At 38.9% G+C, this 27,954-nt stretch overlaps 2 protein-coding genes and 2 long non-coding RNA genes across 6 annotated transcripts; 2 read left to right on the top strand and 2 right to left on the bottom strand.

Annotated features, from left to right (window-relative positions):
* Positions 1–622: 622 nt before the first annotated feature.
* Positions 623–6,075, bottom strand: LOC136242669 (uncharacterized). Of its 3 annotated transcripts, none has more exons than XR_010694603.1 (4): positions 5,881–6,075; positions 1,186–1,669; positions 952–1,126; positions 623–895 (listed from the first exon to the last, which is right to left on the bottom strand). It is a non-coding gene; the product is annotated as an uncharacterized lncRNA (long non-coding RNA). The 3 variants fall into 3 exon arrangements; XR_010694605.1 differs by having other exon boundaries at positions 3,425–6,075; XR_010694604.1 differs by having other exon boundaries at positions 5,941–6,064.
* Positions 3,582–8,135, top strand: LOC136242670 (uncharacterized). Its single transcript, XR_010694606.1, has 2 exons — positions 3,582–3,837; positions 5,271–8,135. It is a non-coding gene; the product is annotated as an uncharacterized lncRNA (long non-coding RNA).
* On the bottom strand, positions 6,450–24,283 carry LOC136242668 (splicing factor ESS-2 homolog). The gene is made up of 5 exons (XM_066034112.1): positions 24,120–24,283; positions 7,918–8,071; positions 7,110–7,724; positions 6,842–7,058; positions 6,450–6,785 (listed from the first exon to the last, which is right to left on the bottom strand). Exons 1-5 carry the CDS (start codon positions 24,237–24,239, stop codon positions 6,512–6,514), a joined length of 1,380 nt encoding a protein of 459 aa, XP_065890184.1. The 5' UTR covers positions 24,240–24,283; the 3' UTR covers positions 6,450–6,511.
* LOC136242666 (uncharacterized) lies at positions 24,274–27,888 on the top strand. The gene is made up of 2 exons (XM_066034111.1): positions 24,274–25,493; positions 26,105–27,888. Exons 1-2 carry the CDS (start codon positions 24,387–24,389, stop codon positions 27,116–27,118), a joined length of 2,121 nt encoding a protein of 706 aa, XP_065890183.1. The 5' UTR covers positions 24,274–24,386; the 3' UTR covers positions 27,119–27,888.
* Positions 27,889–27,954: the final 66 nt, after the last annotated feature.

Genomic DNA, 27,954 nt, shown 5'->3' on the forward strand with positions numbered 1-27,954 from the left:
TGAACGGTTTATCACATGATAATCCTTGCAACTTACAGTGATGTGCTTCACATGCTGTAACATGTACTAGCTAACTACTTAACTTTTATTAGCCCCTGCTATAGGTGCCCCTAACTTAGCACCCCCCTAGCTAAAACATGTGTAACATGCTCTATCTAGGAGGGTCTAGGGGCATGCCCCCACAGGAAGTTTAGCCTTTAGAGATTGAACTTGGTAGTAATTCAGTTTAACTGAACTTTATAATATTGAATAAGCATAAGCATTTTGTGAGCCCGGCACTATAAGTCAGTGCAATTATTCTCTAACACCAGTAATACTAGTTGGCTACCAAGAGAAATCAGCCAGATAGTAAGAACAAGTGGGGGACTTCTTCTAGTTAAACATACTGTGGATAATATCAGCTACAAACTTGATACTTACACTTAAGTAGAGTCTGATCAAGCTCCACTGTGATACATTTTCTAAATGATAAATAGTTATAGACCAAACAAAAACGTGATCACTCTATTATGATGTAAAATTTATTGCATTTGTCAGTTGCAGGGATGCCGGGGGAACTGGGCACTTTGCCCCTGCCTGGGCCCCCAGGCTGTGGAGCCCCCAAAGCCTGTTAAATGTTAAATCATTATTCAACCTTGTAGTATCAATTTTAATACATGTTTTAAGTCATGTAAACATGAGAATTTTTACAGCTTCTGGGGGTTGCACCACCAGACCCCCTGAAAATCTACTTCCTTTCCCTATTATGTCAGCTTTAGAATTGCTACTAACAGTTTGTAGTGACAGTGAAGGTGTATAACTAGCTCTGATGCTGTGACTACCAGTGATGATTGAAGTGCCTATCTGAGTAGTTGCAGTCATTCAGAATTGCTTGGAGTGCTAACACAATGCAGGACTGCAGGGAAGAAATAAAGTAAGAGTGACCAGAGTTTGTATTTGTTTGATACATACCTTGACCTCAGTATTGAAGAGGTAGTGCTTCTCACTGTTAGCCTTTGAGGCTTTCTCTGTCAGTTTCATTCCTATTTCCTCCTAATTTCGGCAACTTAAATTGGGGACCAAGAGTGACCATCGCTTTATCCACTTTCAGTGGAGTGTCTTCAATAGAATCCCAAGTCATTAAAGGCTATACATTAGGAAAAGACAACTAAAACCACAGCAAAATTCCGGAGAGAAAATACATACCTGGTCAAATATCAGGTGTGGCCACAAAGCCATAACCATACACCTTGGGAGCATCCATCAACTCCAATCTTTTCAGGCACTGCATCTTTCTTTATTAACACCTGAAAATGTGCTTTTTTGTGTGTCTTGTGAGAAACTCGTTAGACAGTCTTCTTTCTCATGAACAATCTCACGTGGTTTTGAACTCATTCCTTCTGGTACATACATCAGGGAGACTTTAGCTGTGTATGACCATGTCTTAACACTGGCTGAGGTGTTTACTGAAATCAGTAACTGCTAACTGCTGTTGCTCTTTAGATTCAAGATTCTGTAGGAATATTTTTCAAGGTGTTTCTGTTGCCGATCTTTTTCATTAAATGACACACCATCTTCTCAGTGACATGTAGGGAGGAAAGCACATGTCCTCCTTCTTAAACTTTTATCTTCCACCTCATCGCAGTTCTATTTCTGAGTAATTCATATTCTTCCTCTTCTTGTTGAGCAACTAAAACCACAATAGTAAAGTATTACAAGTACAAGGAAAAGTTAGGAATTTTAAATTTAATTTGGGATCAAAGAAATAAAAAGTAGTGAAACAAAGGAGGTCGCCTAAAATTCCTAATTTTTCCTTATACTTAATAAATTGCTTGCTTACTTTTTTTTGTAACATTATTATGACTGGTCACTGGTGAACCCAAACATTGCATTAGAAGAAAGAATGGTGCCAGGCTTATTGTTTTCGTATGAACGCATGCCCCCATAGTGTTCTTCATTTGTAATGCTGTATAATAGGCTGACCATAGTTGAAAACAAAACATAATGGCCACTTTGCTATTTCAATAATCAATAGTTGGGGAGAAATCAATGGAGGAAGATTCGGACAATTCTCATTACAAATGTAGGGAAGCCATCATGCAGCACTTTCATGAATTGACACCTTGTAGTGTCAGCAAAGATAAATGGGACACAAAGGAGAACACATGAAGCATGCATTGTACGTACTGTGTCTGTGGTATGCCAAAAGGCACTTTTTTTGGGTTGAAGCAGCCTCAAACAGTGAAAAATCAAAACCTATAGTCTTAGGCATTATTCTGAAGCCATCAGGCAGTCAGTAGAAATTCTACTGAAGAATTAAAAAAAGAAATTGTAGCAATCTATTGGAAGTGTTTCAGGTCGTACTGAAGGCACTTTAAGGCTTGGTGCCTAACCAATACTGCCAAGGCACCATGAATCAGTTTTGGCATACTTGCATATAATGTACAATTGAGAAATCAACATACCACTAATTGTGTAGAACTCACAAAAAAAGAGTATAAACACAATATCACAGGTAAAAAGTAGGAAAGAAGTGTTATCTATATAAAACAACCAGAAATTGCTATTTCCTTAAGGATACTTTTGCATACCAGCAGCATCTACTTTACATCAGTGTATATAGTAGTATGTCAAAACCATTAAAGTAAGATTTTATGCTACACTTGCAAGTTTATATTTACTTGGTCTCATGTTAGTACTAGTTTTTACACAAAATTAGGTACTTACTGTCAATAAGTAAGAGTGATGTCTGATGCTAATTAAATTCAAGTTGCAAGAATCAAGATACACAAAAGTGTGTTGTGCGGCTAAGTGCTTATGTGCAACAGACAAGCGTGTATTTACAGGAACCAAGAAAATGCTGTTTTCACGCATCAGTAGTTCGATAATGCCTGAATGAAAATTAACTGTTTAGCTATGGAAACTCCCTCAAGGTAGGGCATCTCCTATTTCAAATTTGAGTCAAATCTGCCTAGTAATCACTGAGATATGTGCCTTTAAAGTTTGTCTTAGTTTCCTTTTAACCTGCCTGCCTGCCTGCCCACCCACCCAACAACACACAAGCATAACTAATAACACAAAAACTACTTTAAGGTGAGTTCAAATACTATCATCAAATTGCACATGTATTAAAGTCCATGTATGAATACATATTGTAATCCCAATAAGTGAAGTGGCTCACAAAAAAAGCTGGGCTGCAGCTGCACAACTAGACTAGACGCATTAATACACTTCCACATCATCTAACTATTTCACACATGATCCAATCCAGGTCAGACTCAGGTAATCTGTAAGACCCGGATGACCTGTCCCAGATGACCCAGCCCAGTTCCAATCCTGGTAGGTATTAAAATATAGCCTGCAGGTGTAGAGAACCTCCCTTGTTTCATTGCTTTTTGTTTCTATGATCCCTACACTCAAATACAAAATTTCAAATTTCCCTCACATTTGTACATCAGCACTCTGTATATGGATAGTGAGTTAAAAATTTTCTGTGCTTTGAAAATGTTTACAAATTTGGAATCCCTTGTGGTTGAAATTGAAAGCCAAAATTTTAACCAATGATGTAAACCTACCATACACTACATTTAGACTATCCCATCTTTCATTCATAGTAAACAAAACAAGTCTTATGTTTACTGCTGAGTAAAGATGGATACTCCTAGAGGATTCAACACCAGTCTACTGCTATCAACAGTGTGTTTGCTGCTGGTGTGTGTGGGTGGCTGGTACTTTCAGTCCACATTGATGATCCAACAACAGGAGATCTTAGAGCAAAAACAAAAGGTTGTACAACAAGCTGAATTGATCCAAACACTTAATGAAAAGTTGTTAATACTGGAAACAAGGAAATTTCAGGTAACTATTCAAACAAATATCTTAGCATAGTATAGTCTGAACATTTGCACCTTCTACATACATTATTACCAAGTAAAAGATATACATGTTTTATCAGTACATTAGTAAAATCCAGGAGTACCATTTCTCTACCACATGTCTGTACAGGCCATTACAGGGACAAAGTTACTAAGTTTGTGCCCCTCAGTGATATTGAAATAGCTACATATTTTGAAACAGCTTATGTGAATACGTACATATTAATACATAAAATTAATGGTGAAAATAGCTTTGATTGCCAAACTTAAAATATGAAGATTTTGCATCCTAGGGTCAACCATTGTTTTTAGCATTTTCACAAGAGTACGGATAGCACGTGGGGGAAAAATTCACCTGTACGCATTTTTAAAATGTTGATCTTAGTAGTACAAATAAGTACTAGTGTTTGGTGGATAGTATCTGTAAGGTGGTGGAAGCTGAGGTGTAGCTGGAGTCTGACTGACTGTTTCAGGAACTGGCTTTGCAGCCATGTAGTGTACACAAGGCTACATATAAATAATCAGCATTCTTTTAAAGACTACGTTCTGACAAGTCAGAGGATTAGCAGGCAGATGTATTGATATAAAAATTAACACTGATCATACAATAGCTATCACACCAACATTTTTATAGTACGCTTTTGGGTAGGAGGGAGGGGGTAAGCAAAAAGAGTACTCTCTGTACACTTGTGAAAATGTTGAAAATTGTGGATGATCCCTTAGTAAAAAATATAGATACTCTTATTATAGTATGTTCACGTTGAGCTGAATCCTTGATAACTCATGGATGTAATTACACACAATCTTAAAATTTGTAGTACTGCTTGACCCGCTAAAAATATTTCAGAATCTTTTTGTTCAAATGTTTGACACAGTATTTACGGTCAATCAAAATTTTCACAATACATTTCCTATGGGGAAGCCATATAAATACAGTGTCCATTACAGTCCTTTCCCGAACTTGTAATGGAGCCAAACCGTACGTGTCTGTTGTTGACACTTTTGCTGTTACCAATAATCATCTGGTTGGTTGAAATGTTAACTCTGTTGAGAAAAATATCCACTTTTAATTTTTAGCTGTTTTTCAGGATTCAGCTCAACGTGGACATACTCTAGGTGAAGTGGAAAACTTATAATTTTTAATTATAAAAAAAGCTCAATTTCTCCATCACTCATGCAATAGTTGCATGCTTGCTCTTACAAAAATCTAGTCAATTTAAAAATTTCCAAATAGCCAAATATTCTGTCTTTCAATGTTTTTTTTTCCTCCTATACGTACAACAATTTTATGTGATGATTGTGATCACACTGTACACTATTACTGAAACTGAGTCAACATCACACATCAACATATTTTGTATAAAGGATGGATGAGCATAATAGCTACATAAAACTAGCTTGTTGATATCATTACAGGAAGAAAATGATGGACATCCTAATGACACTACTGCAACTAGACATAACATGGTCAAGAGAAGCACTTCGACAACATGTCCGTGGGACTGTCAGGGACTTAAAGGAGATAGGGGAGAGCCAGGAGACTGGAGATCAAGGCCTCAAGGGAGACAGAGGAACTCAGGGGCCAAAGGGAGACAGGGGCTATGGTGGAGAGGTTGGACTACAAGGCCTCAAAGGAGACAGAGGTGATCATGGTCCAAGTGGATATCCTGGTGTTCAGGGACCCAAGGGAAGCAGAGGATATACTGGTAGTACAGGATACCCTGGTCCCAAAGGAAATGATGCAGGTGGAGTAGTTTATGTCCGATGGGGTCACACTGATTGTCCAACTAATACTGGAGCACAAAGAGTATACCGTGGAGTAGTAGGAGGATCCCATTATAGGCATTCAGGAGGTGGCAGCAATCCACAGTGTTTACCATGTGATCCACGGTACCCCCGTGATTATAACTATTACACAGTTACAGGAAAACAACGCTATTCCTGTATTTTGTGCATCTGTAGCACAAAATACCGGTACAATACTAGCACCAGACACGCGGGGCACTTTAATATACAGAAAGCAAACCTGTTTAGGAAGAAAATCTTCTCTATACTGGCTTGATCAAATAAGAGGAAGAGTAATTACCTCGTGACAACTTGCGAATTAACTGAAGAAATGCGTGTCCCCCCCCGGGATTGGAAAGGACCTCTGGTGCTATCTAGTCTGGCGCAGCCGCCCCAGACTAGGTGCTATCAGCCATAATGAAAACCCACAATCAAAAGTTACCAAAATGTAGTTGTGCTGCTTATGCATTTTTTTCCAGTGTGTGTGGTATACATGCAGAGTTGGCTAAGCAAACAGCTGGTTCAAGTGTGGAATATGAATGTTTAAAGTCCAGCTTGAGGTTCACAAAAAGTGTATAATCACAAGAGTAAACTCTCCATTTATTCTTGGTATTACATAGACAGTGGTATTTGCTCCCAAAATTGGTACCAGCAGGCTGGTTGCCAACACTCATGAGAATAATTATGCTATAGCTGTCCGGTAATGAAATTGCAAACCGTTTTATCGCATGATAATCCTGAGCTACACTGCTAAATTTTACCAAAATGCCACTCTTTTAGTGCAGCTCTTGTATAATCTAACCAGTCAGCTATACTGCAATAGTGAACGTTATTTCTGTTGATATACATACAGCCAACATAACAACAAAAATTCATTTCTTCAAGTTTAATAGATCATCTGTAAGTGAAATGTTAGGTGTGGTTGCTGTGTGTAGAGGTGTAGTAGTTTGAGATTTCAGTGACTTGTTTCTTGGAGTAGCAACAGTTTGTGGTGATGGTGAAGGTGTATAACTGGATCTGATGCTGTGACTACCAGTCATGATCGGAGTGCCTGTCTTGGCCATCAGCTTCTTAGCAGCTGGTGAGAGTAGTTGTAGCCGTTCAGAATTGCTTGGAGTGCTACCTAGCTTGGAACGCAATGCAGGACTGCAGGGAAGAAACAAAGTAAGAGTGACTAGAGTTTGTACTTGTTTGATACATACCTTGACCTCAGTATTGAAGAGGTAGCATGTTGCAGAGCTGCTTTTCTTTTTTCACTGTTAGCCTTTGAGGCTTTCTCTGACAGTTTCATTCCTATTTCCTCCCTGCGACTAATTTTGGGCAACTTAAATTGGGGACCAGGAGTGGCCATCACTTCATCCACTTTCAGTGGAGTGTCTTCAATAGAACCCCAAGTCATTAATGGTGACATATCAACTCCTAAAGGAAAGGACAACTCAAAACACAGCAAAAAGGAGAGGAAAAGCATACCTGGTCGAATATCAGGTGTGGCCACAAAGCCATAACCATTCACATTGGGAGCATCACTTGAATTCACCACAAGTCCATCAACTCCAACTTTTTCAGGTACTGCATCTTTCTTAGATATGTTACTAACACCTGAAAATGATTTTTGTGTCTTGGTGAGAAATTCTTTAGACAGTCTTGTGTTCTCGTGAACAATCTCGCGTGGTTTTGAACTACCCTGAAGTGCTTCTTGTACAGATATTTCCATTCCTTCTGGTATATACATCAGAGAGTTTTTAGCTGTGTATGACCATGTCTTGACACCGGCCGGTCTGTATTCTATTGCTTTCATTGTTGAAGAGGTGTTCTCTGAATCAGTAATTGCCAACTGCTGCTGCTCATTGGATTCAAGATTCTGTTCTTTTTCCTTATTATACAACCAGGAGTATTTTTCACGATGTTTCTGTTGGTCCTTTTCAACTAATTCATTAAATGATGCATCATCTTCTGAGTGATATTTAGAGAGGAAAGAGTCCAGGCGCATGTCCTCTTTCTTAACCTTTTTGTCTTCTATCTCATCTGGTTGTGGAGCAGTTCTCTTACCCAGTAATTCATACTCTTCATCTTCTTGTTGAGCAGCTAAACCACAACAGTTAAAATATTAAAACATATGAAACAACAATATGTACTGAAAAATAGGAACTGGTCACCAAAATTTCTTGGCTCTAATACACAGGTGGCTGTGTAAATGTATATTTCTATACAGGTGGCTGCTAAAACTGGTTCCACTGTATACACATTCCTCCACAATAATTTGGTGGTAAAGACTTACTTGATGAAGGTGTAGGTTGTTGGCTGGCATATCTTGCAGACACCTCATTCAGGTCCACAGTACTACTCCCAGCTGATGACTTCAAGTGTTCCAGTTTTGCCTTCAGTTTAGGAACATGTGGGAAAAAATCTCGACGAATGATGTGTTGTATTGTCTGTAATAAAAACAAACATGATGGGTACATGCATGACCTTACATACTTAAGAATTTAAGCATAATATTGTGTATGTTTCTGATCAAGACACACAGTAGTGTGTCGTGCGGCCCAAGAAGCCGGCGCGCCACACCGTGAGTATATTTACAGGAAGAAAGTAAACGCGATTTTCACACCTTTGTAGCTCCGTGATTCCTTATCCGATTGAAACCAAAGTTGCTACAGAGGTGCCGGCTAGGTAGGGGAGTCCATATTTCAAATTTGAAGAAAATCGCTCCATCCATTTCCGAGATACGATCGGCCAAAGTTAGGGTTTTTTTTCTTCGTTGTTTTCTTCTTCTTTTCGCACTTTGCAAAATCCGCCATAAAACACGAATGCGTGCTCCAATTGGACTGAAATTTGGCACACTTAAAGGGCCCATTAAGACAAATCTCAGTACCAAGTTTGGTAGGAATCCGATGAACATTCACCGAGTTATGACCGATTACTTGCGTAAAATAAGGTCGAAGGTCTGTCACGCCCACAGGGTAAACCGCTTGAAGGAATGAGCTGAAAATTGCTATGTAGATGGAGTAACTATCGTAGGAGTGCCTTTTTGTGGTTTGAAAGGAATCCAGTTAAAGGCCATCGAGATATGACACAAAACCCGACCTGTGTCACAATTACGCGATCGATTTTTATGAATTAAAAACTATTAGTTTTCACGCCTACTAGGCAAACCGCTTAGAGCAGTGAGCTGAAAATCGGTGTGTAGCTGGAATAATCATCATAGAAAGTACTTGCAGTAGTACAGAAGAATCGGATTACAAACTACTGAGTTATGATTCCAAAGCCAACTAAGTGTAACATATGCGAGATCGAGATACTCTAATAGAACAGTCACCCTAATAGAGCATTCAGCTAATTTATTTACTCCATTATAGAATTCTATTACATTGCAAGTTATTCTGTAGGGAGTTCAGCTGCAAACAGTTAATCTTATAGACAGTTCAGCAAGAAGCAAGTCACCCTATAGAGAGTTCAGCTACAGATATATCGCTGTAGTGATTCAGAAGAATCAGAACATTACAAATCACACTGAAGAGAGTTCAGCTATAAACAAGTCATGCACCCTGTGGAGAGTTTGGCTACATTCTCTAGAGAGTTCAGCTATAAACAAGTCACTGTGGAGAGAGTTCAGCTACAAAGAAACTACCCTGTAGAGAGTTCATCTATACAAACAAGTTAACCTATAGAGACCAGCTGCAAACAAGTAACCCTGTAGAGATTTCAGCTACAGACAAGTCACTGTATAGTTTATACAATGTTCAGCTACAAGTAAGTCACTCTGTAAAGAATTCAGCTACATACAAGTCACTCTGTAGAGAATTTTGCTACAAACAAGTCACCCACTGTAGAGAGATCAGCTACAACCAAATCACCCTGTAGAGAGATCAGCTACAAACAATCACCCTGTAGAGAGTTCAGTTACAAACACATCACCCTGTAGAGAGATCAGCTACAAACAAATCGCCTTGCAGTGAGTTCAGCTACAAACAAATTACCCTGTAGAGAGATCAGCCACAAACAAAACACCGTGTAGAGACTTCAGCTACAAACAAATCAACCTGTAGAGATTTCAGTTACAAACAAATCACCCACTGTAGAGAGATCAGCTACAACCAAATCACCCTGTAGAAAGATCAGCTACAAACAATCACCCTGTAGAGAGATCAGCTACAAACAAATCACCCTGTAGAGAGATCAGCTACAAACAAATCACCCTGTAGAGAGTTCAGCTACAAACAAATCACCCTGTAGAGAGTTCAGCTGCAAACAAATCACCCTGTAGAGAGTTCAGCTACAAAAAAATCACCCTGTAGAGAGATCAGCTATATAGACATTAGACACAATATAGGGAATTCAGTTACAAGCAAATCACCCTGTAGAGACTTCAGTTACAAACACATCACCCTGTAGAGAGATCAGCTACAAACAAATTACCTTGCAGTGAGTTCAGCTACAAACAAATTACCCTGTAGAGAGATCAGCTACAAACAAAATACCTTGCAGTGAGTTCAGCTACAAACAAATCAACCTGTAGAGATTTCAGTTACAAACAAATCGCCCACTATAGAGAGATCAGCTACAACCAAATCACCCTGTAGAGAGATCAGCTACAAACAATCACCCTGTAGAGAGATCAGCTACAAACAAATCACCCTGTAGAGAGTTCAGCTACAAACAAATCACCCTGTAGAGAGTTCAGCTGCAAACAAATCACCCTGTAGAGAGTTCAGCTACAAAAAAATCACCCTGTAGAGAGATCAGCTATATAGACATTAGACACAATATAGGGAATTCAGTTACAAGCAAATCACCCTGTAGAGACTTCAGTTACAAACACATCACCCTGTAGAGAGATCAGCTACAAACAAATTACCTTGCAGTGAGTTCAGCTACAAACAAATTACCCTGTAGAGAGATCAGCTACAAACAAAATACCTTGCAGTGAGTTCAGCTACAAACAAATCAACCTGTAGAGATTTCAGTTACAAACAAATCGCCCACTATAGAGAGATCAGCTACAACCAAATCACCCTGTAGAGAGATCAGCTACAAACAATCACCCTGTAGAGAGATCAGCTACAAACAAATCACCCTGTAGAGAGTTCAGCTACAAACAAATCAACCTGTAGAGAGATCAGCTATATAGACACTAGACACAATAATAGGGAATTCGGTTACAAGCAAATCACCTGTAGAGAGTTCAGCTACAAACACATCACCTTGTAGAGAGATCAGCTACAAACAAATCACCTTGCAGTGAGTTCAGCTACAAACAAATTACCCAGTAGAGAGATCGGCTATAAACAAAACACCTTGTAGAGACTTCAGCTACAAACAAATCAACCTGTAGACATTTCAGTTACAAACAAATCACCCACTGTAGAGAGAGCAGCTACAACCTAAATCACCCTGTAGAGAGATCAGCTACAAACAAATCACCCTGTAGAGAGTTCAGATACAAAAAAAAAATCACCCTGTAGAGAGATCAGCTAGAAACACATCAGCCTGTAGAGAGTTCAGCTACAATCAAATCATCTTGTAGAGAGTTAAGCTACAAACAAATTACCCTGTAGAGAAACTACAAACAAATCACCTTGTAGAGAGTTCACTTACAAACAAATCTACCCGTATAGATATCAGTTACAAACAAATTACCCCCTGTAGAGAGATCAGATCACCCTGTAGAGAGTTCAGCTACAAACAAATCACCCTACAGAAAGTTCAGGTATAAAAAAATCACCCTATAGATAGTTTTGATACAAACAAATCACCCTGTAGAGTGTTCAGCAAGATAACAGTCACCCTGCAGAGACATCAGGTTACCCTATAGAGAGGTCAGCTAGAAGAAGTCACCTTGTAGAGAGTTCAGCAACAAAGAACCCACTCTATAGAGAGTTCAACTAGAAACTAGTTACCCTACACAGAGATCAGCTATATGTAGAAACAAGTCATCCTGTAGAGAATTCAGCTACAAACACATCACCCTGTAGAGATTTCAGCTACAAACAGATCATCATCCTGTAGATAGTTCAGCTATAGATACAAGTCACCCTGTAGTAGGAGAAGTCACCTTGTAGAGAGATCAGCTAGAAACAAGTCACCTTGTAGAGAGTTCAGCTACAAAGAAACCATCCTGTAGAGAGTTCAGCTACAAACAAATCATCCTGCATAGAGTTCAGCTGTAAATAAATTACCCTGTAGAGAGTTCAGCTACAAACAAATCACCTGTAGAGTGTTCAGCTAGATAAAAGTCACCCTACAGAGAGATCAGGTCACCCTATAGAGAGATCAGCTAGAAGAAGTGATCTTGTAGGGAGTTTAGCTACAAAGAACCCACTCTGTAGAGAGTTCAGCTAGAAACAAGTCACTCTGTAGAGATTTCAGTTACAAACAGATCATCCTGTAGATAGTTCAGCTAGATACAAGTCACCTTGTAGAGAAATCAGCTAGAGGAAGTCATTTTGTAGAGAGCCAGCTAGAAACAAGTCACCTTGTAGAGAGTTCAGTGACAAAGAAACTATCCTGTAGAGAGTTCTTCTACAAACAAATCGCCCTGTAGAGAGTTCAGATGCAAACAAATCACCCTGTAGAGAATGCAGCTACAAACAAATCAACCTGTAGAGAGTTTAGCTACATTTCAAGTCCCTTAGTAGAAAGATCAGCTGCAAACAAGTTATCCAGTAGGGAATAATAGACATGTAATAAATATATTTATATAATTACTGATAAAATCAAAAACAGTTGAAGTATTAAAAATCTGCTCTGTCTTTTTATTCTTCCTGTGGTAAAGAAATAGGATAGGTTAAAAAAGTCCCAAAGCCAGCCTATGGCCAGCTTTGGGATATACAAATACAAAAAGAAGTGATATCTAAGTATGATGCTTCAATCCAGATCCTTTGTAGCTGCACGGTCAAGAACGAAAATCTTTGAATCAAGCTTCAAACATAACAGAAGTTGGGAAGCCAATATACATGATTTTCAAAGCAAAATAAATGAGAAAATCTTGATAATATTGAATATAAATACCGCAAAATTTTCCAGGTATACAGTGATAAGTCACTCTATTACACAGCATTCAGCTAAATTACAAGCCACCCTGTGGAGAGTTCAGCCAAGTTACAAATCACTCTGTACAGAGTTCTTGTAGAGAGTTCAGCTATGTTACAAGTCACCTTATGGAGAGCTCAGCTAGGTTGTAAGTTGCTTTGTAGAGAGTTCAGTGAAGAGAAATGAGCTACATTACAGATCACCCTGTAGTGAGTTCAGTAGTCACCCTGTAGAGTGTTCAGCTTTGTAAAAAGTCACCCTGTAAAGAGTTCAGCTACATTACAAGTCATCCTGTTGAAAGTTCAACTATGTTACAAGTCTCATTCTGCTCCGCAACAAACCACCCTGTAGAGAGTTTAGCTACATGGCAAGTCACCCTGTTGAGAGTTCAGGTGACTTGTTTGTAGCTGACCTCTCTATAGGATGACTTGTTTGAAGCTAAACTTTCTAGAGAGTGACTTTGTAGCTCTGTAGAGAGTTCAGCTACATCAAAGTCACCCTGTAGAGAGTTCAGCTACAAACAAGTCACCCTGTAGAAAGTTCAGCTACAAGTAAGTCACCCTGTAGAAAGTTCAGCTACAAACAAGTCACCCTGTAGTACACTTACTTACATTAATAACTATTACAATGTTCAGCTCTGTGATTTTTAGCTATAAACCTTTATTTTAGATATATTGTACATACAGCATTAGCATTATAAGAGATCTTTACTCATCCTCATTCCTGTATAGTAAGAAAAAAGACAAGTAAAAAGAAACATCCACAAAAAGAAGTGATATATACTCCAAAACAGCCAAACTGTGAAAAGTGTTTGCCCTCAAAAGCCAGGGCAAAAAGTTATGAAACTGTAATAATGATACTGCCAATTATTTTTGATGATACACTCACTATTAAGAGGTGTGGTCTGAAAATAGGTTCTTTTGGCTAAAATGTCATGCACCTTTGATGAAATTCTACAAAACTTGGTGTGCTAGTTGGTAAGTGTTTAAGCTAGCGTCCGAAAGTGGCTGAACACAGTGGCTTACTCTAATTGCAGCAATTAACCTGAACATAAATCTATCAGTAACAGCATAGACACCTGAGAAAGTCTCGGGGACAGGGGGCGCACATGCATTGGGAGGTACATCCCTGTCCGTTGTCTCTTGAGCGGCTGATGCTGACTGTCACCGCCGCTGTGCTCAGCACCTGCACTGTGCACTCACAACATCTCTTCAACAAGTCTTGAATCTTGGCTTGTTTACAGCATTATACCAGATTTTTGAGAGAGGGAATAGAAAACTATCACGTGATTTATTAAAATTTGTTGTGACAATCAGCCTTATGCAATTCTTTATCACAAACTAGTACCACAAAATGGTTTATAGCACTCTCTGGTAATGCTTACTCGTGTATCTAAGCGTTCCATCAACTATCCACTGCCTGGTCGAGTTTTATTCCCCTGCGTACTCCTCACCTACAGCAGCCCACGAGCTTGTGGCACACCTTACAAGCAACAGGAGTGGAATTGGATAATTCTTGACAGATCTAACCCTTCACTAATGAATGCCATACTATTAAAACATCGATGATAAAGCTCTCTGGTCGTTATTATTGAAAGTGGCAAAACGTGTTCAACTACAATACGATTTGTGCCCTTTGAAGTGAGAATTTGTGGCACAGCTTACTCCTCGATAACAATGATTAGACGGCTCTGCTTCGAGATACGAAGTTGCTTTGTGCTACTATACACCCCAGAGTAAACAACTTTTCTCTACAAATGTTTATAAGGGAGTTTACAAAAGGTGTAAATGGAACTGTAGGCGAGGAGTGCGCTTGTAAACATTAGTTTTCTATCCCCCCTCTATAATCTATGATTATACAGTCACGCGCCACGAAGAATGCACTTCAGCACAAAAAGAATGTTCAAGAGCAGTTTTAAGCACGGTGCTTAATATCAGCTTATGTAAGCTTTGAGACGATGTTCAGAGGTATATTTACTGTCACTGCAGTGTCTGATATTGTTTTGGAGTGGGTAACTGTGATAAATAGATGTTTGGGGTAAGTTTCTCCCAGTCCATTTGCGAGTCCGTTTTCCATGTTTTAGTTACATCCCTTGGGGATCCATACATAGAAGTATGCATACTTCTTTTCAGTATATACTACTGTACTGTATGGTGGATACTGTTGCAGGAAGAAAATGATGATGGCAAGAAACATCTTAATGATGCTGTGGCTGCTACTAGACATAACATGGTTAAGAGAGGTATTTCAAACACATGTCCATGGGACTATCAGGGACTTAAGGGAGAGAGGGGAGAGCCAGGGCTGTAGGGAGATAAAGGAGAACCTGGAAATCAAGGCCTCAGGGGAGACAGAGGAACTCAGGGGCCAAAGGGAGACAGGGGTTATGGTGGAGAGGTTGGACTACAAGGCCTCAAAGGAGACAGAGGTGATCGTGGTCCAAGTGGATATCCTGGTGTTCAGGGACCCAAGGGAGCAGAGGATATACTGGTAGTACAGGATACCCTGGTCCCAAAGGAAATGATGAAGGTGGAGTAGTTTATGTCCGATGGGGTCACCATGATTGTCAAACTAATACTGGAGCACAAACAGTATATCGTGGAGCAGTAGGAGGATCCCATTTTAGGCATTCAGGAAATCCGCAGTGTTTACAATACCAACCACAATACAACTCATATATTCCTAATTGACAGTGTGATTCCTTAATATATGGAGCAGAGTATGAAGATACCAATGACCTCTATTCTAATTCTCATGGCAAAGATATTGTATGTGCTGTCTGTTATGTGCCTACCAGAAATTCAGTTTACATGTTACCAGCCAGGTATGCTTGTTCAACCAGCTGGACTCCAGAGTATGAGGGGTACTTGACTGATCACAGTATGTCTGTATAGATCGTAGATTCTCTTCAGGATCCAATTCACAAGCACATCGCAATGGCTTACGATTTTACACAGTAGAGGCAATGTGTGGATCACTGGATTGTGGTAACCGCCATGACAGCCACAATGATTACAAAGAACTTACATGTGTTGTGTGCACCAAGTAGTTGGCCATGTATAATCACAGCTGTGACTAACAAGCATGCATCACCGTTGATTACACAGTATGTATGTATGTATGTATCAATGTAAATGTATTGACGATCTTTATTTATTATTTATTTATTAAGGCTTTACAGCACAAGTGCTGAAAGTCTGTAGGACACCTGGTCCTACAGCCTGTTCGAAGTTGTTACAGAAAGTGTGTTTGAAAAGGTGGAGAAAGGAGAAAAAATCCATGACTGGACCTAGGCAGCCTTGAACCTGCAGAGCCATCCGATTAATGCTCGAACGCTTACAGGAGTCTGCCAGGCGGTCAGGATGTTTTCTAATCATTCTGTAGTGACTAAGCAAGTGTAAGTTAGACAACAAATCAGGCTACATATATATGCTTTCGAAACTGGTTTTATCTATATAGCACATTAAAGTCAAATGCCAATTCCGTGAGTGCAGTCTTAAAAAATGGCTGTGAAATAGATATGGTGAATAAACTTTAATAAACACACTCTTTCTCCCCAACTTGGCCATTTCGATAACATTATTTTTATTATATTTGTATATACAACAGGGTCAAAACCAGGTCACTACTGCTGAACTGGATGGCCTACTGACCCGGATAGTATTCTGGGTCAGACCAGAATGTGACCTGGTTTAATAACAACAGAGATGTATATTTATCAATAAAGCAACATTTTGCTATAGTTGGTTTGTATTCACCTGAACCTCCACCAAAAACAGTAACATCAAAACGATGAACATGTATCCATTCCCCCAATGTTTCATGTTAAAACATATTCGTACCTAAATGTATGGGATATTTATAAAGCCTTAAAACTCACTTGTATCAAAGTGCTTTTATGATCAACAGTTCCAGTGTATAAAGGGCTTCACAGCACTAAAAGTTTGAGCAGCTGGCCCATGTAACAAACGTTATTAACAAGAAACAAGGGCTCAGGTGAACACAAACTGACTATGTAACAATTTCATATCTCAGATCAAAGGAGCAGCCCAGGCTATATTTGCAATGTAATCCAGGCTACAGCTGGGAAGCAATTATATAGACGTTTAGGAGAAAATTGATTGTGGGGATCGATTAATACTCATGTGATTAGTATGCATGACTTGGATTTGTCCATGAAAATCACTCAGATGGAAAGTGTTTTGCTACCCTTGTTACCTTACGAGCTGAAAAATGGGCTAAGGTGAGAACTAGTGCTATAGCTTATTCACCAAGCATTTCCACATGTTTTCAACACACCCCCATCATGAATTACTGCTCTATATGAAGTAACCATTCTACAAGCAAGCTTACCCATCTAGGCCTTTAGTTAACTCTATAATTATTCCATAAATAATATAATACATCCGGTGGTTGCACTCGTATTGGTTTGGGTGATTGATCACTCATGCTATACCCTCAGCCCTCAGGCTGTTGGGCATACTATCTGGCAAAGCCCCCATGCCCGTGTTACAACTATTATATAAATACATAGTGCATTAAGTAAAACTGGTAGCTTTATGATAACTAAACTATAACACAGGTAAGTTTTATAATCATTGATCAATTAGTGGGTGCGGCTCCACACTTAAGCTACAGACAGCAAAAACACATTTCCTATAGGTGGGCATAGCTTAGTGTATACCCACTGACAGCAACACACATAACTGACAAATGAGCGGGTGCTCTGTACAGTCCGCTTATATGGCTTCCCATGAAATTTAATTTGTTCTATAACTTACAAATGGTTTTAGCAAATGTGCTGTACTTTTTTACTGGACATAGTCTAACACTAGTACACAGTTTAGTCCAAACCTAACTGCTAAATTTGCTTTAGAACATGAGTTACAGTTTTTCCCTTTATACTAGAACTAGTCCTACAGTTTATGCACAAGAGCCTTGATACTTTTATGATACACTATACTAAACACTACAAACCATTGTGCGTTTTTATTTTTGTCTTTTAGCTTCTCAATCATCACATATTTATCTTTCGGGTTGACAGTCCCAGAGATCCTCTTTTTACTTCTACCTTATTCATCATCTGAACTTGCTATTTAAAAATGGCAAACGCTCTTCTTTGGTAAAATTACTAAAGTAGCTTGTGTGAAAATTTCATGTCTATTGGATTAAAAATGACGGAGTAGTTCTAATTTAAGTGATAGGGTGTAGAATAGCAAAATTTGTGTGCTTGTTGCTATGGGATACCTAATTTACAGGTACTAAAATGCGTCAACATGTCACAGACTACTTAAGTGACCATAATATTTCTTTTAGTACAAAACAGACTATGTTTTGGGAAGCCTTGTATGAACTGTACAGAGCACCCTTAAGTAAGCAAATAAATAGGATTCCCCTTGAAGTCAGCTCTTTCACAGTATCTTACCATAACACTTGTATGACCTATGACTCAATTGTCTGAACACTTTAAATTTATAACTGTATTAATGAAGGGTGTAATGTGGCAGAACTTTGGCTTAAATTTTATTTTCTGAGGATAAGGCTCATTGCAAATGCTTGCAAGGTACTTCATTATTCAGTGTATGTGCTTCTACATTGCATACATGTAATCAACTAGCTAGCTATCTTTTTATCCCATTTGTTAACAGGGGTTAAGTCAGGAGTCTTCTTGATATTCCCAATAAACTGTTATTGCGCATGCTCATAACTGCATGATTTTAAAGCACAGTGAAACTTCTATAATCTGATGGTCATTGGGATAAGAAAATTGTGTCATATTAGCAAGGATGTTGGATTATTGAGGCAGTATTGTCTTTTTGGTATACAAAACAATGAGTACAGAGGTGTCGGATTAGAGATTTCAGTGTACATTACATAATTGGTAAACCATATAAAGTTTGTCTAAAAGAGCTGACTTCAAGGAGATTCCTATTTATTTGCTTACTTAAGGGAGAGGAGTTGTATTTATTTGGATGTAAAAAATGATATTGAACTTTAAAAATTTCATTCCACCATTCTAGTAGTCCATTCCACTGTTACACACTCCCTTTGAAGACTTGCCTTTGACTATTTTCTCCAGGTAACCATTAGAACACATAACAAGAGAGAAAACATTTACAATTTTCATGAGTGTCTTCTTATTTCTTGCTAAGCCTTTGTTTATGTAAAAAATAAATAAAAAATCTGGATCCCACTGTTTCCAACCCATTCTGTATTCCATTCATTGCAACGACTTTCAATTCTCGGTGTCCCCCTTTGTATGGTGCCACCAACTGTTTTAATTATATTGCCATCTAAAGCACATCAACATGTCAATGGAACTAAGGGGAATGCTGGACCCAGGAGTTAATTTAAGAGATTCTTGCCCTCAAGGACCCAAAGGAAGTACAGACAAAGAAGATGTACAAGATACCTTGGTCCCAAAGGAAATGATGCATGTGAAGTAGTTTTTGTCAGATGGGACACAAATCTTGTCCATCTACTGAAGCATGATTAGTTTACACGGCAGCAGAAAGGGGAGGGGGGGCTAGATTGCTGAAGCCCCCCTCCCCCCTCCCCTTGGTCTGTCATTGGGAGCAGAATAAGATTGCTGAAAGCATTCTTCTTGCAGTGGGTTGAAAACCGCAAAAAAATAAATAAATAAAAATTAATGGACATTCAAATATCCAATTGAGCGTCAAATGCTTCACAAAATGCATTTCTAAAAACAAACAAAACAAAACAAAACAAAAAAACAACCTTTGGTCTTCACGATAATCGAACCACTCATTCTTTTGAGAGTTGTATCTCTTCCCACTGTACCACATGTTTCAAAATACATAAGAGATAAATGCTATAGGAGTTTTAACATACAGAGATACAGTAAGGATTTTCCTTAGACTTGTTTGTTGGTCGAAAACAACACTCAAGAGAATTAGTGAATAGCTACTTTATTACGAGGTTTTTGAAACCAACAGCAAGTTTTGAGGTTTTTGTTGTATCAAGAAAAAAAAAGAAGATTCCTTGAAAGCTCATCAGTCCGACAAAGTTGTAGGGAGCTACAATTGGGAGCTCATCATTCTGGAGCCTAAACAACTCTTTGTAGCCTACAGCATCTACTCTTTGTGATACTGTAATTTTAGGCAGACAATGTTGGGATTAGCTATGAATATGCTATGATGCACCATCGTTACACAAAGAAGTCTGAGGTGGTCAAACTTACCGAAAAAGGGGAGGTGTAGGATAATATTGATAGGTGCATTAGCAACACAATCACTTTTATGGATATAAAGCAATCATTACAAAAATTTAACAACCAACACACATTTCAACTGGCAGTATGAAGGTTACAATGTACGTACCCCTTTGAAGTGAAACATTAGGGCTGGGAGATAATCTTTTGTAAATCAACCACATGTAGTCAGATGGAAAACTTGTGGAAATAAAAGGTTTTCTGGCTTAACAGACTTTATATCTAGTCCTATGATGTCACACCATTAGTGAGATAATATTGATTATCGAGATAAAATGGTTGTCACTTATCAAAATACAAGTTTTACCACTATCACATTGCCTTATGAAGCATATAATCAACAAGTAATTGCAATATTAAATATATTAAAAATTATACTAAAATGAGGTAGAGATCTAAGCGATAGAAAATAGTGAAACAAGAGATGAATGATGATATTACAGCATAGCTCGGTGGGAAAATCAATACACTGGCATAATATAACAATGATTTTGTTCAATGCCGAAGTAGGGATTTCCGCTGTAATACCATCATTTATCTCTTTTTTCACTACTTTAGATCTCTACTTCACTTTTAAATTATAAGCTGGGATCTTTTAGTCATAGCATACAGCTATGTACATGCGACTGTTCTATTAGGGTGACCGCTGTATTCGAGTATTCTGAGTCAGCATTTCACCTACCAGGGAGCATGTCACTATTTCATATTTTCACTGTGCTAGCATTACGAATACAGCTTGATCAATAATAATGGAGTGTGTCATCGTGATCAAGTAAATAGATTATTAAGAGGTGTGGTCTCAGTGTTCGATTGTTATTAATCAACCAAGATTGCATTAATAGGTGTGCTACTGAGCCTATCATAAAGTTCTGAGTGTATGCACTTAAATACGCTTGTTTGCAGCATCTAAATGTGCTGTTCAAGGAAAGTGCTGATAATATTAGTCCATCTAACATCAAATACAGCACTAAAAACAAGAAAACACAGACGCACAGACGGCCAGATATAGAAATTACAAAAACTTTTTTTTGTCTGCCAGCCTGCCTGCCTGACCACAGTCACAAGGCTGGAGGCCAAACAAAGCTGTGCACAGCCACCATTTTACACAACAATAACAAACTCACCGGTGGCATGTGCTTTTTGGAGTTCCGACAAGTATGGGTTCTCTGCACCTTTTATCTTCAATCAGGCTGGTCTTTGTCCTTCTTCATGCAATGAAATCACATTGAGGCGATAATTTCCCTATTCCGTAAAGGTGGTTTTCATCATGTTAAGATGTCTCTAGGATGATTTTTAAAGGCAGCATTTTAGGCAACATGTGTCACTTTTGGGGGATCCTTACTTAAACAGTACTACCATACTGTTTGATATTAGAAAGTTCGGACTGGCTACTCGTATGGCAGTCATGTATGAATAGTTCTAGGGCTATTAGTATGGCAGTCATGTGATTCATAATAAATGAACTAGTTCAACGGTTTTCACATTCAGGAAACTACACATGGCTTTTGGCACGTACGTTTGGTGGTGTAAATGTCTGCTCTATGCTGGTACATCTTTGATTAGAGTAAATTGTCAAATGCTTTGGTGGACTTTTTAAAGTATCACCGATGATCTTTGTGACGCAATATCGACGTTTCAGCAAGTCGAATTTGTATGCCAGACTATGGCCAGACACTCTGACAATTTTCCAGCGAGGAATTAGTCTCACGTGGCTAGACCCACTTTTCACACGGCGCTTATCAATTGATAATTATAAGTGCCTACCTCTCACAGCTAGGCATTTATAATTATCAATCGATAAGCGGCACGCGAGACTAGCGAGAAATATCATTTGAATCAGCATTGGCAACATGTGCACCAAAGAAGTATTCAGAAAGGGACCATATAGTTATAGAATGAGTAAGCATTACTGGATTAGTGTCTAAATTATAGATTGTACAGTTGGCACTTCTAGATTAGCAGCCACCCATTGTACTCACCACTTCAAGGTGAACAAACCATTTTAGAGTCATCACTTATAAGCAGCGACTTACCGTAAACTTTCTACTTTGCAGCAATTCATTGAACAGTCACCCTGACTACAAGATAAGCAATAGTCCAACTACTCAGTGCTGCAATGTATTTGATGGATTAACAATCGTAATTAATGTCAGCACGATATTAATGAAAGTAGACAAGCTTGAAGATGATCACATTAAGTATCTCACTACCAGCTACACATAACTAGTATGACAAGAGTTAAGTGTCTCACTCCCAGCTAACCACTGCATGGGTAGCAATCAAACCCATGTCAGATTCTGAAGTTTTCCTATGTCACACAACTGATGTTTGAAATAAATTGTTGCTTTTGCTAATTCTTGATCAGCATAAATCCAGGTCCATCTTGGAAAGTGCAAATGCAAATTTATTACTAGAGTGTATATTCTTTGTTTTGGCAGAGATCTAGCACCATGCCATTATGACCACAAAGTAAGCCATGGTCATCTATGACATACAATGTACATACTTATAATTTTGTACGTTACCTCTAGCTAGCTAGCAGTTAATAACTGATATTCCTGTATTAGTTTAAGTCAACCAGCTGAATATTGATTTTGTGATTATTATTATTATTATATTATAAAAATTATGCATGCTCTTACCAACAGTAGAGGCTACAATACATACATATAGTAAAAAGTGAACATGCAGTGTCACTGTACCATGCATGGAAACTCAATAAGTCAGCTGAGCTTGAATGAGCTATGTCAACAGTGGTGTATCCAGAATCTCTGGGTTAGAACAAAAAAAAGTCACAGCCTGCTGACAATGGCAGTCCTCCACCAAATATGTAGTATACTACACTGCTTCTCTGAATAGTGTGATTGATTGCTTTATTACAATATCTCGATCTCACATACCAAAACTCTTTGGTAGGGCACAGGCCCACTCCTAAATACACACTGTAGCTATGTCAATCTCTGTCACTGAGGAGGCAGCTGACCGTTGCCAACAAATAGCTTTTTGGCAATTTGTAGTTAGCTATTTGTAGTTACACCCTAGTTATGTGACCGCACGAATAACAGGTAAGCTATTCGTACGTACCATCGTATGAATAGCTTTATTGCTATTCATACAGACTGCTGTACGAATAGCACAAGGTGATTTCATAGCTATTCGTACATGACCATACAAATAGCATGTGAGCTATTCATACGTGACCGTACTAATAGCACGTGGGCTATTCATACGTGACCGTACTAATAGCATGTGGGCTATTCGTACATGACTGTACTAATAGCATGTGGGCTATTAGTACATGACTGTACTAATAGCATGTGGGCTATTCATACGTGACCGTACTAATAGCACGTGGGCTATTCGTACATGACTGTACTAATAGCACGTAGACTATTCATACGTGACCGTACTAATAGCACGTGGGTTATTCGTACATGACCGTACTAATAGCATGTGAGCTATTCGTACATGACTGTACTAATAGCACGTGGACTATTCGTATGTGACCGTACTAATAGCACGTGGGTTATTCGTACATGACTGTAGTAATAGCACGTGGGCTATTCGTACATGACCGTACTAATAGCACGTGGGCTATTCGTACGTGAGCGTACTAATAGCACGTGGGTTATTCGTACATGACCGTACTAATAGCATGTGAGCTATTCGTACATGACTGTACTAATAGCACGTGGACTATTCGTACGTGAGCGTACTAATAGCACGTGGGTTATTCATACATGACTGTACTAATAGCACGTGGGCTATTCGTACATGACCGTACTAATACCACGTGGACTATTCGTACGTGACCGTACTAATAGCAACGGCCTAGAAAGTTTTTGGATGAATACTCTAAGTGTGGAGATTGACCAATTACATCCACAGCATTTAGACTACCAGGGTGTAGTCTAAATATTTCAAGGGGGAAATTTTTCCTTTTTCAAGGCTTGGGTTAACAGTGAAAATCAGATACATATTGCTCGCAAATCTTGTTTTTAGCATACATATTCAAAGGATCTATGTTTTTACATTGCTCAACTTCGAAAATATTGCCACTCGCAATATTTAGGCTCTACGGTAATCGTTCCGAATCGTTCCTCAATGATGAAGGGCCACATATACACCATAGATAATATAGACACCCTTAGGTAGGAGTGTCTATATATGCATAGGCCTATAAGTACAGCATTTTAATACTTTTAGTATTTACGACTTACATCTGTAAACTCATCTTCGTCAAGAGCTACCTTTTTAGGCTGATTTATTTTACGAGTTTCGGTAGACACCAGCGCACCTTGTGAGTTCCTCACTTGGACAACACCATCGTCATCTGCCATTTTCTCAAACCCACAATGTCAACTTTTATTCCATCTGCATATTTCTTGCGCGCATATATATTCGGAGCGCCTGCAATTACCGGTACACCTCGGAGACGAATCTGCTAATAGAGAGAGAAACTTTTGGCCGCTTTTGTAAGGACGACCATGGAGGGGAGTGTGGACTATGAAGGTGCTGCTTTACATACCTGCACGATTAATAATCTTCAAATGGGTGATTACCTCCATGATTACAAAGGGGCCAATTCCAGCATCACCTCGAGAATCAAAATGGCCAAATGGGAAGGGCTACAAGTTGTGGTAAAGGAGATCATCATTGACACAACTGAACAGGAAATTCTCACTCTAAAGGCAAATTTTATGAGAGAGTGCAAGCGAATGAGTTGCTTGAACCATCCAAATTTAGTTTGTTTTCTTGGTGTCTGCTTTCCTTGTGGCAACCAAGTGCCCAGTCTTGTCATGGAACATTTACATTGTAATCTTAAACAGCTACTGGAGATGAATGAAGTCATTCCTTTGGAGATTAAAATGCGCATTGTACATGGGGTTGGCTTGGGACTCAGGTATCTTCACTCTCAAGACCCACCAATTGTACATAAATATTTGTCGAGCACTAAGATCTTAGTGTCTGAAAGCATAGGAGTGAAGATTGCCCACTTGAATACAGCCCGTTTCATTGATCATGTGGGCACAAATAGCCTGTCATCAGACTTTTCTCCCCCTGAAAGACTTTCAGCTAATAATGTTGGAAGGAAAGTCGACATATTTTCATTTGGTTGTGTCATCATTCACACACTATCCCACCAGTGGCCAACTCCTTCACAAAACATGGTCAATTCTAATGACCTATCTGAAGCATATTCCTGTTCAGAGATTGAGAGACGTAGCCAGTACCTTGATAAAATACCCAAGTCAGTGGAGGATGTGATGGTTCCTTTGATTTCAAATTGTTTGGAAAATGTTCCAGTTGACAGGCCAACTGCTGAAGAAGTGTGTGACCAGCTAGAGACACTAGTAGCTAACAGGCAGTCTACCTTACCAGATAACTTGCTACAGGCACAACTGAGACTACAGGAGGTGCTACTACAGGTAGAGAACCAAACAGCAGAACTGGATAAGACTAGAACAAAGTTGGTCAAGAAAACCAGTGAATTACAAGAACAAAACAGCAAAGTAGACTCCCTGAATTTGGAAAAGGAAATGGCCAGACTACAAGTAAATTTGCATCAAGAGCTAGCAAATTATTATTTACAGGTAGTGTGTGTGTGTGTGTGTGTGTGTGTGTGTGTGTGTGTGTGTGTGTGTGTGTGTGTGTGTGTGTGTGTGTGTGTGTGTGTGTGTGTGTGTGTGTGTGTTGTATGTTTTGAATGGCAACTAGCCAAGTGGTAGAGTACCATATTTGTAATGTTCCAGGTTTGATGCTCACATGATGCCAAGTTGTTGCTATTATTGTTTCCCTTGAGCAAGAAACTTTATTCATGACTCAGTGTTACCTGAGAATGTAGCTCACTCAGCTGTGTCATCAATGGACGCCCAATGTTATTTGGGAGAAGCAAGTGCATGTCTCATGTATCTGGTGAAGTCCAGATGAAACCTTGGGTGCCCAAACTTTCACTTGTCAGGCATGGTACAGTCCCCTATGGGGTACCACCAGGAGAATTTGCCAGCACTGACTCATAGTCACCTGAGTAGAGTACTAACGGTCCAGTCAACTGGGTAGTGTGACCTTTTCTTTATATAGCAGCTGAAGACATTGCTGTGTGTGTGTCTGTGTGTGTAGTGTGCTGTGTGTAATTGTATGTGTGTGTTACTAACAACAATTTCATATTTATATATGCTTGTGGTTTATTTTGTTACATTTATAGACCAGCAAGAGTAGTAAAAAGTTTTGGAACACTCTGAAACTAACTTGGAGTCACTGCACCGACTTACCTGGCAAACGGTGGGTCCACACTATTGCACTGTTGCATGACAGAATATATCTTGGTGTGGTGGATAGTGGTGCCTCATATTGTGATCCTCTTGTATATGATGTTATCACAAATTGCTGGGATGTGTTACCTCCACTGCCTTATGCCAAGTTCAGTTTAGTGGCTGTACCAGACAAACATCAGCTATTAGCCATCGGAGGCTTTACTAAGAACTATGATGATTTGGTAATAAGTGATGAAGTGTTTCTGTGGGATGAAAAGTATGCAAAGTGGTCCACCCCATATCCTAACATGCCCACTGGAAGATGTGTTTCATCAGCAATTGCTTATCAGTCAGAAGTTATCGTTGCTGGTGGCATTACATGTCTGGAGCCTCAAACCCTAACAAGAGCAGTCGAAGTACTATATATTGACGACATCAATATCTCTAATTCCCAGTGGAGAGCAGTTGAGCGATTGCCACATGTTGTAAGTGAGCCAGTTCCCCTGATCATTGGTGATACACTGTATATTGCTGTTGGTTCAGACAATAAAATAGGTGCTAGTACTTGTAGTGTGGTTGCTGCATCTCTCCCTGAATTGCTGCAGAACAGTTGTAATGCCCAATATAGTGGTCAAGTATGGAATAAGTTACCTGATATGCCTTATGCCTCCTTTTCTGTTAATCACTATCATGGACAGTTGGTCATTTTTAGTGGAGATTGTATGGTTGAACAACCAGACGAAGACAAGCCCATATGGGAACTGTTGTCGCTGATGCATATTTACAATCCTGACACAAAGGCTTGGGACTATGTTGGAAATGTACCTCGTGACTATTACTTAGGACGATCGGTCAAAATTGGAGAGGACAAGTTTATCTTCATAGGAGGAATGGCTGGTAAACATAATGTCAGTAATGTTGATGATCTGCTAACAACTTGCACAGTGTTGACTATCAGTGAGTGAAGCACATACAAGCAGGAATTCATTACTGTGAACAGGAAATCATTTTATAATACAGATAAGATAAGCACTCATTGCTATACATGTGTGTGTATGTGCACAACGCCTTACCTGAAGTAAACATAATATTTACTATATAGTGCATGCTTCTTGTACATTGTGATTGTGCAGACTTTACTATTCAGTTTTATATGTACTGGATGGACAAAACGTTCAGTTGGTGATGAATGTGGTGTGATATATGGTTAATTCAAATGGCTTTCGAAAATCCCAACGTTGCCTTCAGGAATAATGCTGTACTCTGAAAATTGTGTATCAAACTCTGAGCACCATCTTAAGATATGGATATATTGCCTCAGTTACTGAATACCAATAGTGACTGTTCAATTAAAGCATTTCGTTAATATTGTTTTGTATGTATATTAATCACATAGTGATTTAGTTTGTCATACAGTAGTTCCAATAGTAGGAGCGTAATTAATCCCAAATTTCATATGTTTGTTTTTGTATTTGCATTGCACTGTAAAGCAGCCAATGAGATAGCAGAATCATCACAGAAGCCATTGAAGTGCAACAAGAAAGTGGTATGAGTAGTCAATCAAGTTGACTGAAAGTAGAGGCCTTTTAAAGCATGATAAGTATTTCCAGTAGCCAATCAGAATTGCTGACATGTGAGGCCTATTAAATGTTACATGTAGTGATATCATAAGTTTATAGTTTAAATGCAGACCATAAGGTCTGTAGGCAAGTTGTCCATAGCCAGAATACGCATACAATTACAGCACTTAACTACTTGTATAATTACAGATTATAATTACTGCTATCTACTTATAACAGTT

The sequence above is a fragment of the Dysidea avara genome, chromosome 13 (genome assembly GCF_963678975.1).
Source record: "Dysidea avara chromosome 13, odDysAvar1.4, whole genome shotgun sequence".
Taxonomy (NCBI): Eukaryota; Metazoa; Porifera; class Demospongiae; order Dictyoceratida; family Dysideidae; genus Dysidea; species Dysidea avara.

What these genes read in the sequence shown, in the direction of transcription:
- LOC136242668 (XM_066034112.1), bottom strand. Translation starts at nt 24,239, where the DNA reads ATGGCAGATGACGATGGTGTTGTCCAAGTGAGGAACTCACAAGGTGCG. An exon ending in ACGAAGATGAGTTTACAGAT is followed by an intron (nt 8,072 to 24,119) that starts GTAAGTCGTAAA and finishes TTTTTATTACAG; the next exon opens with ACAATACAACACATCATTCG. An exon ending in CACACCTGATATTCGACCAG is followed by an intron (nt 7,059 to 7,109) that starts GTATGCTTTTCC and finishes CCTTTCCTTTAG; the next exon opens with GAGTTGATATGTCACCATTA.
- LOC136242666 (XM_066034111.1), top strand. Translation starts at nt 24,387, where the DNA reads ATGGAGGGGAGTGTGGACTATGAAGGTGCTGCTTTACATACCTGCACG. An exon ending in TAGCAAATTATTATTTACAG is followed by an intron (nt 25,494 to 26,104) that starts GTAGTGTGTGTG and finishes TTACATTTATAG; the next exon opens with ACCAGCAAGAGTAGTAAAAA.